This window comes from Paroedura picta, chromosome 11 (assembly GCF_049243985.1).
Source record: "Paroedura picta isolate Pp20150507F chromosome 11, Ppicta_v3.0, whole genome shotgun sequence".
NCBI classification, from domain to species: Eukaryota; Metazoa; Chordata; class Lepidosauria; order Squamata; family Gekkonidae; genus Paroedura; species Paroedura picta.
The window spans coordinates 45,951,812-45,968,048 of NC_135379.1; the positions used below are offsets into that span (position 1 = coordinate 45,951,812).

At 44.4% G+C, this 16,237-nt stretch overlaps 1 protein-coding gene across 3 annotated transcripts in view; it reads right to left on the reverse strand.

Moving 5' to 3' along the window:
* ITPRID1 (ITPR interacting domain containing 1) overlaps positions 1-15,797 on the reverse strand; it is a 71,162-nt gene extending 55,365 nt beyond the window's left edge. Inside the window, exons 1-2 of one of the 3 annotated variants that reach the window (XM_077303624.1) lie at positions 15,683-15,797; positions 1,909-2,083 (exon numbers count right to left, since the gene is read on the reverse strand). In XM_077303624.1, coding sequence (XP_077159739.1) covers positions 1,909-2,062 — 154 coding nt within the window. In that variant the 5' untranslated portion in view covers positions 2,063-2,083; positions 15,683-15,797. Of the gene's footprint in view, positions 1-1,908; positions 2,084-8,616; positions 9,044-15,682 lie in introns of those variants that run through there. The other 2 variants (XM_077303625.1, XM_077303623.1) reach the window with 2 other exon arrangements.
* Between the last annotated feature and the right edge of the window lie 440 nt (positions 15,798-16,237).

The window sequence follows — 16,237 nt, forward strand, 5'->3', positions numbered from 1 at the left end:
AACCACCACGGAGATTCAGGGACCCTGTGCACAGGCAGGCAACGGCCAGCCACCTCTGAATGCTTCTTGCTTTAAAAATCCTACAGGGTGCCTGAAGTCAGCTGTGACTTAATAAACAGGGATTTCCGCCCTTCCGTTTTCCTTAGTGGAGGCCCTAAGCAGTCTGAAATATTGCTCTCTCCATTTTATGGTGCCAAAACTGTGAAATTCCCTCTCCACCCAGGGATACTCATTTGCCCCCAACTGTTATGGTCTTCTGCCAGTGGCTGAAGATTTCTTCGTTTCATCAGGCATCCCCTCAATGACTCCTCCTTTCTAACTTCCAGATCTCTAGGTCCCACCTGGAGGATGGCACCCCAAGCCCCCAAAAGAGTAACAAGCAGTGGAAGGTATTTCAAGCTCAGTTTAAAGTGTTAAAAGAAATACAGACCAGGGAAATAGATCAAATAATAACTCAATGCCTGAGGATTAGCACAAGAAGACTGCTGCAATGGTACCTCTACACACACACAGTTGCATGTGGCAAATAGAGCACTGGAGTAAACAATAACAATTAAATATGAATAAACTCCCACTCCTTTGTATGGTTTCATTAAGAAGTGCAGTTGACCACCGAATGATGCAGCAAACCCTCAGGAAAGCAACGAGAAACCAAAGAGTAGCACTAGTTACAGATCTTTCTTTCAATGGAATCATCAAGTTTATTAAGACAGAATGACATCTTCATAAAAATAGCTTTAGTGCCTTATGAGTCTCTACAGCAGAATATTATTTCAGATAAGAGAATGAAGGGCTTCCTTCTCCACCTGTGGACAATGGACAGGAGGATCAATGCAGAGCTAGAACATCTAAGGATGAACTGGGATTTTGAAATTATTATTATTATTGTTGTTGTTATTGTTGTTGTTGTTGTTATTATTATTATTATTATTATTATTATTATTATTATTATTATTGATGTGAAAACACATTTGATGCTGTGCTCGGGGCTGGAGTGTAATAGAAGTAGTCATCCTAGAGCGCGGCAGAAGAGGCAGCAGCCATGGCATCAGAGGTGGTGGTGGAGTGAGTGAGTGAGTGAGGTTCAGTGCCAGATGTAGACAGCCACTGACCCCCCCTCATCTACCTGCACTCCTGATGGGCAGCAGAAGTGGAGGCAGCAGCTGAGCAAGTGGGGGTTATGCCAGCCCTGGCCAGCTGCTGTCCTGCTCATCACTTGGGTGGCTCCTGGTGCACAGCTGCCAGCAAGGGCCACCAGTGAGGATCAGAATCTCGCATATAAGCCGCCCGCATATAAGCCAAAGCACCCTATTTTACCACAAAATCTGGGCAAACTTATTGACTCGCATATAAGCCGAGGGTGGGAAATGCTCCATCATCGCAGGCTCTCCCATCCAGCATGGCCATTCCTTTTGCCATTGAAGGAAAAAAAGATCAGAGTCCCTCAGTCAAACCGTTGATGTCCTACAGCAGGGGTAGTCAACCTGTGGTCCTCCAGATGTCCATGGACTACAATTCCCATGAGCCCCTGCCAGCGGGAATTGTAGTCCATGAACATCTGGAGGACCACAGGTTGACTACCCCTGTCCTACAAGCTGCCAGAGCAACAATTGACTGGCTGGAGCAGCTTTTACTACCGTATATACCTGCCCATAAGCCGCGGAGGGCCTTTTCAGTGTGAAAAAAGGTGCTGAAAAACTAGGCTTATACGCAAGTATATAGGGTATTTAATTTATAGCCCACCACTCCCAGACAAGGTGGCTCATTATTTTACTCAACCTTTATTCAAGCTGGTTCAATCTTTATCCAAGCAACAGGGCTACCGTGTCAACAAAGTCAGGGGCCCTATGCTAGCAAAATCTAAAACAAACCATCTCAGCAAACAAAAACAAAACCTCAGTTTCTTACCCAAATGTGAGGATGGGTGAGAGGCATTTGCCGCTCCTTTTGGAGATGGAAGATCTTCATCCCTGTGTGTCCTGGACAGAGATGGTAAACGGATTCCTCTCTTGCTTTTCCCATTGTTACTGCTGGTGCCATGATGATGGGTCTCAGAGGACATTTCAATATACAAATCTGAAAGCTTGCAAAAAATACCCCCCCAAGAGAAAAAAGATGTAATTATTTACAATTTGGGCTGAAATGGAAGTAGAGTTTCCAGATCCAGGTTGGGAAACTCCTGGAGATTTAGGGATAGAGACTGGGAAGGACAGGGACCTCAGTGAGGTACTGTGCCATAGAGTCCATCCTCCAAAACAACCATTTTCTCATGGAGAACTGATCTCTGTATTTTGGAAATGAGGTGTGATTCTGGGGGATTCCCCAGGTCCCATCTGGAGGCTGGCATCTCTAAGAACTCAAATCAGCAGTGCAGAGGAAGAAGAAGAAGAAGAAGAAGAAGAAGAAGAAGAAGAAGAAGAAGAAGAAGAAGAAGAAGAAGAAGAAGAAGAGTTGGTTCTTATATGTCACTTTTCTCTACCTGAAGGAAGCTCAACGTGGCTTACAATCACCTTCCCTTTCCTCTCCCCACAACAGACACCCTGTGAGGTGGGTGAGGCTGAGAGAGCCCTGATATTCCTGCTCGGTCAGAGCAGCTATATCAGTGCCATGGCGAGCCCAAGGTTCGCCCAGCTGGCTGCATGTGGGGGAGTGCAGAATCGAACCCAGCATGCCGGATTAGAAGTCTGCACTCCTAACCCCTACACCAAACTGCAGTGTGCACATTAGAGTTTTGGATAACAAAGGAAAATCTGGTCCACAGTTTAGTCTGAGAGTATTTCTTGCCATACTGTATCTTGCCACATTCACACGGGGCTGATTCAAGCAAGTTTTTTTGTCAATCTTGCCCAGTTCTCTTGATTATGGCTTTCCCATAATCTCCAGCATAGCCTTTTTTTGGTAGTGAAAGGGGATTCTTCCTTCCTTTATTTCCATAAATTAAAAAGCTGGCTGGATTCAGTCCATTATCTACAGGACAGACAGACACTCTTCTTGCTTTCTCACATTTTCTTCTGAAGCAAAGAAGTACTGAAGGTTTTCAACATATAGGCCCAGTTAACCCCACCCACATGGCCCAGGAGAGTAGTGTTGGGGGGCTGCAAGAACAATGAAGCAATGGAAGCATCCAGGGAGGCAGAGTGTCAATAACAGCCAAGGGGGTGGGGAGAGAGAAGGGAAGAGATCTCACCACTCAGCAACCACTAGCCATCACAGGCCAAGGGGACTGGAGTAGGTAGGGTTACCAAATTCTTCCGGGCCACCAACAGGGGATGAGGGGGTAGGGTTACCATATCCAGGTTGGGGAACTCTTGGAGCTTTGGGGAATAGAGCCTGGGGAGGAGAGGGACTTCAGTGGGGTACAATGCCAAAGAGTCCCCCCCCCTTCCATTTTCTCCAGGGGGGCTGATTTCTGTAGTCTGGAGACGAGGTATAATTCTGGTCTTCTTGCTTGCTCTTTATCCAAGAGCAAAATCTGGTCTCCTTGCTTGCTCATCCAAACAAAAGGGGATTGATGACCATCTTTTCTGAAAAGACAGAACTAGTAGATGCTAGAACGAGTCCCGTGTGAATACTGAAATCCCTTTTAATGCACTCATTTTCAGAGTAAACTAAACACCTTCATTTACAAGAGAAAAAAGAAATCTTCTCCATCGGGCAGTAGGCATCAGAGAACAATATGCTGCAAAACCGGGGGGGGGGGGGAGGGGGTGTCTACAAATAACAAGAGATACACATTGAAAACTATATAAAAGGAAACCTTGGCATATGCAACCATAAGATATAAGGACATAAAGGCAGTATAATCAAATATGAGCCAAAAACATTAAAAAGTATATAAATTTGAGCAGCTGGAGCTAGAAAAGCAAGTTTGGGAATTGCAAAAAAAAAAAAAAAAAAGATTTCACATAACCAGCAACTTATTGCTCTAAGAGAGTAAAATTGTCAAAGCACTGCTGGAGGCCCTAATTTCATTGGGGAAAAAAGAAGCACGCTGCCTTTTCATTAGAAAAGGGTTTGGGATGTGTGTGGAGGGGCAATTAATTTGGAAGGTTATTGCTTCACCTAAATATAAGATGAAAGCCCCAAAATATGAAAATGAAGCGATCTAAACCATGAATGACTTCATCTAAAGTTGTGCCACTTAGGAGGGACATGCTAACCATATACCAGGACAACATCACACATTATAAAGAGCAAGAATAGTGGTTAGAGAGTCTGACTGGCTCCGGAGAGACACTGGTTCAAATCTGCACTGAAGGTCACTGAGTGTGTCTGTCACTACTTATTACTTATTACTATTATTGTCTGGCAGGGTGGCATTAATGCCAATGAGACGTGACTTGTAATGGCAGTCAATAAGGTCAAAGGTTTATTGAATACCCTCCCATAAAGGGTTGGTCTAACACGAGATGGGAACCTCCGCACCCACAGCCGTCTGGCTGCTCATGGAGTTCATGGGCAAGCTAGGGCCTGCTACTTTCCAAGCCGGGAGAGCAGGCCCCTTGCCCCTGGACCCTCTTCCTGGGGAAATGACCTTATTAGAAGTGCCACCAGGTGCCCACCTCATTTAGCTACCCCCAGAGTCACTTGGTATTGAGCCCCTGGCCTCCCAGGTGGGTTAGCCGCGCTCACCTACCTGTCTCCTAATGAGACCCCCTACCCAAACTGACCTCCCTGCCAATGGCTCCTTCTCATACCTCATACGGCAGCTGCGGCATGAATTATTTTGTAAGAGAAGCCAACAATGAATTGTGTACCTTAACCTAACTAGATAAAAGAAACAACAAAGGGGTGGGAGGGAAGCTATTGCAGTGGCAGCTCAGGTGGAGAGGGTGGGCTTGGCACACATGGTGCCCTTTATAGGCATGCACCAGCCCACCTCTCCCTCTGGCCGCTGTGTGCACACTGCTCCATGCAGCGCGCATGCTCTCCCAAGCTGCCCTGGCTCCCAGGCAGCCCCCCGCTGTGCCAAATGGGGGCCCCAGTAGATCGTGGTCACCCATTATTATTGTTGTTGTTATTAGTACTTGTATTTGTTACCCATCCTTTCTCTTTATTTATTTAAACATTTATATTCCACTTTTCATTGTGGTTCAAGGCAGATAATGATAACAGCGATAATAAACTTTTCCCATTTAAAACCAAAAATTAAATAAGAAACCACCAATCTGTCACTCTCTTAAAAGCTATCTTCCAATTCTAACTCCTTCAAAATTCCTGGCAAGATTTGTAGCACCTCCTGAAGATTTCCAAAGTGCACCTCCCCTTCAAGGAGACCATTCCACTGAGGCCATGATGGAAGAGGCCTGGGTTCTGACAGATGGGCATCCTTAAGGGGTGGGGCAGTCAACTGATGGCTGCCTGATGATCATCTGTGATTATCATAGGAGCTGTGGAGGGACATATGACAGGAGATGGTCCTTCATATATGTGGGTCCAAGGTCATGAAGATCATATGCAAAACCTTGACTGAAACTCAGCAACACCCACCAAATCTGGGATTTTCTGATGCTAACTGAGATGTATTACATTGTGTCCCTCTGCAAGAAGAGTGCAAGCAGGGCACAAGCGGGGATAGAGTTAGATCCAGGTGGGGTAACTCATGGAGATTAGGGAATAGAATCTAGGGAGGACAGGCAACTCAGTGGGGCACAGGGCCACAGAGTCCATCTTCCAAAGCATCCATTTTCTCCAGAGCAACTTAACTCTAGTTTGGAGAAGAGGTATAATTCTTCAAGATTTCCAGGTCCCACAAGGAACTGGCAACTTGAATAAAATGAGAGGATAAGAGCATAATTTGGCCTCAGATTTTTGGCATTTGACAATTTTCACAACTTCCAACTCCATTTGCTATTTTTATTCTAAACAGAGGCCTCAAAAGTTGGAAGCAGTCTAGGGCTGAATCTGCATGGAGCTTTTATTCCAATCCCAGATCGATTCAGTCCCTGCCATCTCCACTGAATGTGATTTCCATTTTGATTTTGTCCGATTTAAATTTTCCCTCTGCAATAAGCATGATTGATCTGGAGTGACCTTACTTTCCCCCTGCAATATCCTAGAGTAGCTATAACCCTCAATATTTGAAAAATTGGCATAAGAAAGTATGCAGCTCTCTGCTTCCCCCAGAAATAACTAGCTGTTGATGCTGTGGAAAAGCCCTGTTTGGCCATGGCATCAGTTCAAAGGCTTCCTTGATCCCAGGTTGCAAGGCTTCCCTTAAAGGGGAAGTCATAACTTCTCTCGGCAGAAGCTCCAGAAGCCCTAACTTCTCTTGGCAGAGATTTGCCTCTTGGATTTATTCCTTCTCCTCTGCTGTTTTCAATCCCCCCCCCCTTCAAGAAAAGAAAGAGGCACCTGCTGCACTTGGCTCCCCCCACTTCTGAGCTTCCCTCACCATGTGCAGAATACTTTTCTGTTTCAATGGGGAGAGGGGAATATTCATTCATTCATTCATTCATTCATTCATTCATTTATTTATTTATTTATTTATTTATTTATTTATACATACCGCCCTCCCCGGAGGCTCAGGAAGATCCAAGTTCAAATCGATCTGGATTTAACAGGATCCACAATGGAATAAACAAAGTAAGTGCAGATTCAGCCCTGGTCTCTCTGGACGTCTAAGGGCCTGTTTAGAGCCAGCAATAGCAGGCAACATCAGGGAAAGGCCCCATATCCTGTTTTTGTGTGTGTGTCTGTGGGCAGCATGTTGGCCACTATGTACAACAAGATGCTTGACTTGATGGATGGATGGTTTGATCCAGCAGGGCACTCATGTTTTAATGGTTTGTACATCTCATGAGCATTTCATGAGTGCTTTTTAACTCCTGCATTTATAATAATGGATATGAGTAATAATGGATATGATATGACCATACATGGTCATGTTAACCTCCCACCCCACCCCAACCAATCATGGGCTTGGAAGGCGTGGGAAGGGGAGGGAACCCAGGTGCACATGGACACAGCTATAGTTCCCAACCATATTCTGCATGATCACGCCACTCTTGGGGTTTCTCAAAGCCTGAAGAATGTATCAGAGGCTTCACAACAGTAAAAAGTTGAGAAAGTCTGATCTAGAAGGTGTAAAAAAGGCCTATACTGTAAACCCAACTGCAAGAACAAAATATTTTAAACAAAAATGTTATATTCAATTGATTAGCACAAATACAGTTAAGGTTTACAAAATTGCTATTAATCTCTAATTTTAAATGTCACACTGTTATCTACACGAAGAGCCAGTAAACCTCCATTTCGCCAGTCTCTAGCTTCTGCAGTGGATTCACAGAACTAACTCGGTGAACAATGCAAGAAAATTACAATAAAATACAAAATATTAATACAAACGCCATGTTCTGAAATACAATCATTATTCTCACTTGGGCAGGGCACTCATTTAGACATGATCATATGCAAGAATAATGAATTATTGAATCTATTTCTACTGTAGCTCCATTGATTGAACTGCATCAGTGTTGCCTTGAGAACATTATGTTCAGCAGATGTCCTGTAGGGGTTCATCTGCTCTGCTTAGGCATTCTGGTTCCTTCCTCACCTCCTCCACATGGTAGCCCTATATTTCTGGAGTTAAGAGTCTATCCAATGCCAAGCGTACTGTGAGATGTGATCTGTGAAGCGTCTAGCTTACAGCCCCAAAGTGTTCTTCCTGCATTATTTTTTTTGTTTTACATTGGTTAACATTTGCAATCCAGAGGCAGGGAGGAAAACTAAGTGCATAACAGGTCACTGGTGTTTGTCAGACATACTTTCTAATGCGGAGCCGCAGAGCTCTATGGGGTGTCCCCCCACCCCATTTGGTGGGAGAGTGGCATGCCACTCCCCACCATCATGCACTGGGGTCCCCATACCCTCTGCTCCCTCCCCCACTGCTGCCGCCTCTGGGCTCGTATCAGGCTTTCCAGCCCCAGTATTTTGCACATGCTCAAAACTCCGGGGCAGTCCACGTACACTGGGGGTTTCCCTCCCCCCATGCACATATGGAAAGTGCTATGCTGCCCTAATGTAATGCCTGGCATGGCTGCTGCCATGCATAATGGATCCAGGTGAGTTTGGGTATGAGTATCTGAAATCAGCACCTATTTACATGTGCATAATATCTGGGTGAAAGTGACACTTTAGTTTTTAGGTAGAGGACGATGGACAGAAAGAAAGAAAGAAAGAAAGAAAGAAAGAAAGAAAGAAAGAAAGAAAGAAAGAAAGAAAGAAAGAAGGAAGGAAGGAAGGAAGGAAGGAAGGAAGGAAGGAAGGAAGGAAGGAAGGAAGGAAGGAAGGAAGAACAAATGGATTGGTATTCAAAATTAAGTTTAAAAAACAGACAGCAGAAGACAAGCAACTCACAGCCTGAACCTATGTTCAAATAAGTAAAGGTTTCAGTCCTGAGCAGGAGAACCACTAAGTCCATGAGAATTACTTTCACATCAACATCGCCCATAGGCTGGCCTATCAGGAAACAGCAGAATCAGCAACAACCAACTGTGAACATCGACCTGCACTAAAACTATTTGCAACAAGCACAGCTTTAAGAGGAGAGAATGAAAGGAATCCGGCTATCAGTCAGCAAATCAGCTATGCAAAGTGGAGAATTTCAAAATTTACCAATATGAAAACAGTCCTTAAACGGGGTCCAGGCTGTATTGGTTCCAGCAGCTGCGGCCGGCGCACAGCAGGATGAGTCTTGCTAGTCTGGTGCCTCTAGATCGGTGTTTTTCCACACACCCCTGGAGTGGAAAGACAAGGTACAGGAACTTGTGTTCCTGGGCAGTCTTTCTAAGCCCCATTGAATTAAAAAACCTTCCATGAAAAGCCAAAATGGGCCTTTTGCCAAAGACGGGCGATCTGAGTTGACAGCGACGATAGATGGGTGTTTGCTTGCCCTCACAGCCAAGGGGAGAGTAGAACGACTCAGGCGTCTAAGTTTCCGTCATGCCGAAAGTGAGGGAAGGGGCACTTGATGAAAGAAGCCGAGGCAGAACTGAAGCCGACTCACCTTCCCTCCGCTTTTATTCCAAAGCAATACATTGCTGTCCCTTTAAAACGGTTTGACCCCTTGGCACACGGACAAGGGGAAGGATTACACTTCACTAAGGAAGTAATGCAAACTTATCCCTTTTTTTTGGTTGCCATGGATATAGTGCGGGGTGATACAAAACCCTTCCGATTTGCATTGCAAAGCAACAGCGAGCAATGAAGGACACACACAACTTTGTATTCTGGAGGCACAGCGCCTGTGGAACTTCCACCGGAGAGCTGGCAAGGAACGACCTGCACAGCAGTGTTGGAATCGCGTTAGAACGTCTCCTCAGCTGCAGAGTCTGCAGCCTAGGAACACCGAGAGAATACCTCTAATCTTGAGGCATGTTGGCTTTAGGGCTGTATTACATATGCAAATAGGTGTATCAGGTGTGGTTATGTATGGCCTATGTCTCCCCCAAGTCTATGGAAACTGAGGAGTTCCACAGACTTTCCAGATGGTTTGGAGAAGTCCAGGAGGTAATGACTGGGCCTTCTTCCAGCCTTTCTGAAGCTGTATCTCAGCCAAGGGCCCTGTGTTTGGGGATGCAACCACTGGGAAAATCTCAGTGGTGATGTTGTCTTCTCAGCCCTTGCAGTACTTTTCTGTGAAAAATCCACCTTCCAAATAAAAATCTGGCCCAGTTTCAACTGGCTTCCTGCCTCTTTGGATACTCTTTGGAGCACTCTGATTTGAGTCTCCAAGTCCATTTATTCCCATGGTCACAATGCAGCATGGATCTTGTCATTTTTAAAACTGCTTGGTCACCTTTGGACAGTTTATATTCTTGAAGATCACAATAAACATGTAGTGAAATGATGAAATCAAAGCATATATAATGAATAGGGATGCAAAACTAGGGTCATATTCATCAGCTCAACTTAGCTAATGACATTCTTAAATGTGGACAGAAAAACAAAATCCCAGGCTAGTTGCTCATTAAGGGTCAATTGTAGAGGGATATTTCTATCATATATTTATTTGAATTCTAGAGTCTGTTTTTTGTTGTCTTTTTCATTCCTTTAATGTCTGTCCTTCTTTTGTAACTTTGGAGGTCATTATGACCCTTGTTATCAGTGGGCTTTCACAGGTGCTTGTACCAAGGTATCCTATTGAGCAGGGGTAGTCAACCTGTGGTCCTCTGGATGTCCATGGACTACAATTCCCACGAGCCCCTGCCAGGGTTTGGGAATTGTAGTCGATGAACATCTGGAGGATCACAGGTTGTCTAACCCTGTTATTGAGATCAGCAGCAGTATTACTAAAAATGTTAGCTGACCATGCCATCGTAAGGAGAGTGAGACCCGAGTCCAGTAGCATCTTAGTGCCCCAAAAGATTCTTGGCTTTCGAGAGTCAAAGTTTCTTTTGTCAGATTGTTAAGTTAATTGCTCTGAACAGATATTTTCTCAATCAGCACTAGTTTCTTAGAGATGTCCATGGCTCTGCTATGGGAGCTTCGAAGAGGTGGTCTCTATTCAGCTCAGGGGAAGGGGAAGGTAATTGACTCAGTTGGGGATGGGGAAAGGTGGCTCGTTAAAACAACTTTATGTGATTTGAGCAATTTAAAATCTATGGCCATTTTTTAAAGGGGCAAGTTTCTTTAAAAAGAGAAAAATTGAAGAATGAATGAAGCATTAATTCTGGGTGAAGAGGGCAGAATCATTTGCAGTAATATCCAGAGAGGAGGAATCCTTTCAAACCCCATAGATTGCCAATCAGGAGGTTAATACTCGTTCTTACATACTAACAAAGGAACAAAAACCAAAACTGTAAAACATGATGCCCCCATTTCCCCCTCAGGGAAGCAGAAAGGATTCTTTTTTTCTGAATATTTTCAAACACAATTTAATCAATTTTTAAAAAGGCATCTAAAACTGGATGGGTTTTAAAAAGATGCTAGATATAAAACAAATATAAAAACATAAAACATGCATCATACGAGCATAAGGGGATAATTGGAATTCATATCTTTGGGGAAAGTTCAGGGAGAGGTGAAGCAAAGCTCCATGCAAGTGACTGGCAAGAGGTTAATCATTTCTGTTGCTTCTAAATGAGCATCACTTGGGGTCCAGTTCTTTTAATCTGTGTGTGTCCTCTTCTACTTCTCTCAGGATTATGCCACACCACCCAGTTCCTCTGGGGAGACATTTCTGTTTGCAGAAGAGAGGGATGACGACTTTTGCTGAATCCCCCTCTGCCTGCAGACCCCCAACTTTGCCTTCCTGGGGGTCTGCTGGTTACCAGAAACAAATGTTTCAGTGAGCTGCAGTAGGAAAGGTAAGGATGGAAGTCATAGAATCATAGAGCTGGAAAGGGTCATACAGACCATCTAGGCCGACCACCTGCTCAATGCAGGATCAGCCTAAATCATCTGGGTAGGATAAGTTTGTGTCCAGCTGCTGCTTAAAGTGAGGAGGAGCTCTCCACCTACTTAGGCAGTCGATTCCACTGTTAAATTACTCAGCTGATGAACATTCTCTCAAGCCCCCCCCCCCCCAATATCTAAAGTTCGACATGTAGTTGAAACCCATTAAATCCTCTGAGGTGGACAGCCGAGGGTTGGGAAATTCCTGTAGATTTATGGATATAGCCTGGGGAATGCAGGGTTTGGGGAAGAGAAGGACCTCAGAGTTGAATGCTGTGGATCCCACCCTCTGGAGTTCCCCTTTTCTCCAGGCGGACTGATCTCTGTGGTCTGGAGATCAGCTAAAAGTCTAGGAAATTGCTATCCCTCACCTGGAGTTTGGCAGGCCTTAAAAAACACTCAGATCTTGTAGTAGAAGCTGTTGACTCCTTTCAATCTATGAATTGCCACTTTGAATCTGGAATAATATCTAAGGTTGAAATGAGTTCATTGCTTTAGCCCAGAAAAATAATGGGGAATGAAGCTTTAATTCTCCTGAACAGCAAGCTAGTACTTAGAGCATCCAAGGCCTCAAAGATAATAGTCCAAACTCAGCCTATTTAGTTGAACCTACCGTGTTTCTGTCAAAACAATAGCAAAATACATTGGCTTTTAACAAACCCTTTATTATCACCACACACATCATTTATTTTTTTGTTTGGATTTATAACCCGCCTCTCATGACTTTGTCACCTCAAGGCAGCTAACAATTAAAAACATAACAATTTCCCCATAAAAACCCAATCAAAACAATGGCAGTACACATAAGAACCCACAAGATGGCGGAACAAACTACCACCCAACATAATTTACTAAGTCCAGCCAGACAATCAACATTAGTTGTTATATATTACACGGATGCTCAGCTAGGGTGGGAGCCCTGATCGAACACCGGTCAACCCCCTCCCGGCCTCAACCAAATGCCCAGTGGAAGAGCTCCATCTTGCAGGCCCTGCAGAACTTAGACAGCTCCAGTAGGGCCCTTAGCTCTTCCGGGAGCTCATTCACCAGGCAGGGGCCAAGGCCAAGAAGGCCCTGGCCCTGACTGAGGCCAGGTAGATTTCCCGGAGACCCAGGACAACCAACAGATTCCTACCCGCAGAGCGGAGGGCCCTGCGGGGGGGATAAGCAGACAAGCAATCCCTCAGATAGGTAGGACCCAGGTCGCGTGTAACCTTACAGGTTAAAATTGAAACCTTAAACTTGATCCAGCAGTGCAGTTATTTCAATACTGGCTGACTGTGAGCCTTCCAAGGCGTCCTAGTAAGGACGCTGGTGGCCACATTCTGAACCAGCTGAAGTTTCTGGGTCAAAGCTAAGGATAGGCCCGCATAGAGTGAGTTACAGCAAATTAGCAGTGGACAAAAATGGTGACGTTTAAACAATGAACATTTCTTTGGAAATAAATTTCATATGTCTACACCACAAAGAGTAAACACAAGAATTACCATCGTCTACCTTGTAGATTTCTTATGTACACATCTCTATACTACACATGTTGAATGACTAATAACTTGTCATAAAACAATTTCCATTCTCTCACCACTAGTCAAGGAAGGGCTCGCTGATCCTCAGAAGCAGAATTGGGGAGGACTTCATGGTCTGCAGTTGGAGTGAGAAAATTGCAGCATCCTGCTCCAAGAGATTCAACCCACTGGTGTTCTTTAGGGCCCAATTCATCATTTATATGTTGCCTTACAGCCATCCTAGCCTTCAAGTTCAGTCACTGTTTGAAAAGTGCTCCACCTTCTGAAGGAATTGAATTTCGGCATGATAGTCAACTGCCGAAAGACATCTCTTGTGTATAAGAGCCAACTTGGTGTAGTGGTTAGGAGCGCCAATTTCTAATCTGGTGAGCTGGGTTTCATAGAATCATAGAATCATAGAGTTGGAAGGAGCCATACAGGCCATCTAGTCCAACCCCCTGCTCAATGCAGGATCAGCCCAAAGCATCCTAAAGCATCCAAGAAAAGTGTGTATCCAACCTTTGCTTGAAGACTGCCAGTGAGGGGGAGCTCACCACCTCCTTAGGCAGCCTCCATAGTGATTCTTCACTCCTCCGCATGCAGCCCCCTGGGTGACCACGGGCTCACCACAGCACTGATAAAGCTGTTCTGACCATGCAGTCCTGTCAGAAGCTCTCTCAGCCTCACCTACCTCACAGGGTGTCTGTTGTGGGGAGAGGAAAGGGAAGGGGGTTGTAAGCTGCTTTGAAACTCCTTCAGGTAGAGATAAGCAGTATATAAGAACCAACTCTCCTTGTTCTACAGTAATACCATCTTCAAGTATTTAAAAGGGTGCCATATAGAGGATGGAGCAGAATTGTTCTCTTTTGTCCCAGAGGGACAGATCAGATCCAATGGGATAAAATTAATTCAGAGGGAATTCTTTCTAAACTTTAAGAAGAAGTTCTTGACAGTTAGAGCAGTTTCTGAGTGGAACAGGCTTCCTCGAGAAGTGGTGGGTTCTCCATCTTTGGAAATTTTTTAACAGAGGCTGGATAGCCATCTGACAGAGAGGCTGATTCTGTGAAGGTTCAGGGAGGTAGCAGGTTACAGTAGATGAGTGATAGGGTTGTGAATGTCCTGCATAGTGCAGAGGGTTGGACTAGATAACCCATGAGGTCCCTTCCAACTCTATGATTCTATGATTCTATGATCAGGGATCTCTCAGCCTCACCTCCTTCACTATGGTGGGGAGAGGAAAGGAAAGACAATTGTAAGCTGCTTTGAGACTCCTTTGGGTAGAGAAAAGCAGCATATAAGAACCAACTCTTCTTCTTCAGTAATATCAGGGCTTTCTCAGCCTCACCCACCTCACAGGGCATCTGTTGTGGGGAGAGGAAAGGGAAGGCGACTGTAAGCCACTTTGAGACTCCTTCGGGTAGAGAAAAGTGGCATCTAAGAACCAACTCTTCTTCTTCTTCTGTCAGACAATGTGTTCTTCTCCCATGAAGTTTACATGTAAATTAAAAAATGTTATGTCAGGGAGTCTTCTACCATGAAGCAGGGCCTTTTGTACCTGAATATGATTATCCTGCGCCATCTGGATCTGAGCATGCCGCAAGCCAGATAAGGTGCCCTTTTGCCACAAGTGGCTGGCAAAGGACCTCATGTAACAACAATCCTCCCAGCTATCTCAAACAAATGATGTGAACCACACACTTCGGGGAAAAACAATCACATACGACCACAACTCAGTATCAAACAACAACTTGACCAACCACTAAGGACAAATTGATATGACATTCCATTGAACCTTGATGACTGACTCTAAGCATGTTATCTTGGGGGGGGGATCTAATGGCTTGGCACAGGATGTATCCCCAAAATTAAGATAGAATGATCTTTACATACAGACATTTTCTCCCACACTTAAGTCAAATTGTGGGGTCCAGGAATAATAATAAATAGTAGCCTTTAGTATGGTTATAGGCCAGCATAAGATGATTACGATACCTCTGTTAAAGCCAGAATTTAAAACATCCTAAAATACAGTATCATACAAAGTAAAACATGCAGTAAGAATGTATACAGACAATAAACTACTCTAAGATAACACAGCTCTCCTGTACATTTAGCACAGACCATCCTATTGCGAGCTTTCATTGCTGCTGGACAGAACCTGGCAACATTATAAGTTGTGCCATTATTAGTATCCATAAGAAGCAAAGAAGTGTAAAATTGCCCTCAACACCCTGTAAATCTACATAGTGGTAGTAGACTGAAACTAGTATGGATGTCATTATAATATTGACATCGAAGGAAGAAGAAGAGTTGGTTCTTATATGCTGCTTTTCTCTACCCAAAGGAGTCTCAAAGCAGCTTACAATTGCCTTCCCTTTCCTCTCCCCACAACAAACACCCTGTGAGGTGGGTGAGGCCCTGATATCCCTGCTCAGTCAGAACAGTTTTATCAGTGCCGTGGGGAGCCCGAGGTCACCCAGCTGGTTGCATGTGGGGGAGTGCAGAATCGAACCCGGCATGCCAGCTTAGAAGTCCGCACTCCTACCTCTACACCAAGCAGGCACTGGTGTAGTGTATGTCCCACTGTTTCTATACGTCCAGAGCCACAGGGGGAATAAGCACCTGCTTTTTCTGGTTTCTCAAGATCACTGCAAGGTGTATTCATTTTAACTTTCATTCATGCCGGTGCTTCTCCCTGCCATGTTCTAAATTTAAACATGGGGCAAGGCATTCACCCCCCCACAGGAAAACACAGTTCCAAAATAAACAGTTTTACCTACCAAAGAGCAATTTCTGAATGACGTTTCTAAGGCTTTTGCAGAGCTAACTGGTGATGACTGCCCCAGGAAGAATCCTCCATCTCTTGTTAGCCAAATGCCACCTTTAGGAGTCTTGAAGCAGTTGTGCTGGGCAGCTCCAAAAGGAAGCAAGCTCAGGGATCAGAACAAACATTTGCCTAACCTGAAGTGATATTTTCATAATCCACGCCCAGTTCTACGTCTAAAGCGAAACCTGTTTTTCAAACATATTTTACCTGCGATCATTTAGATAACAGTAAGATCCAGGAAGATTTCACTTGCAAAGCATAAATATACAGTGTGCAGAGGTGGAGATAACAGTTATTTGATTTAGCCATTTCAGCTGGCATATATAATGTGCAGCCAGTATAAAATTGTGTCAGAGTTCCTTCTTGAGTGTTTTGCAATGCTCTCCCAAGGCTACTAGCAATGCTTGCAAACTTTATACAGAATAAAGAAAATAAAATAAAAGGTCTCTTCTTTCTGTATGGCTTTATTGCAGGATCCAACCAAAACGGATTTCTAGATCTCTCCCGT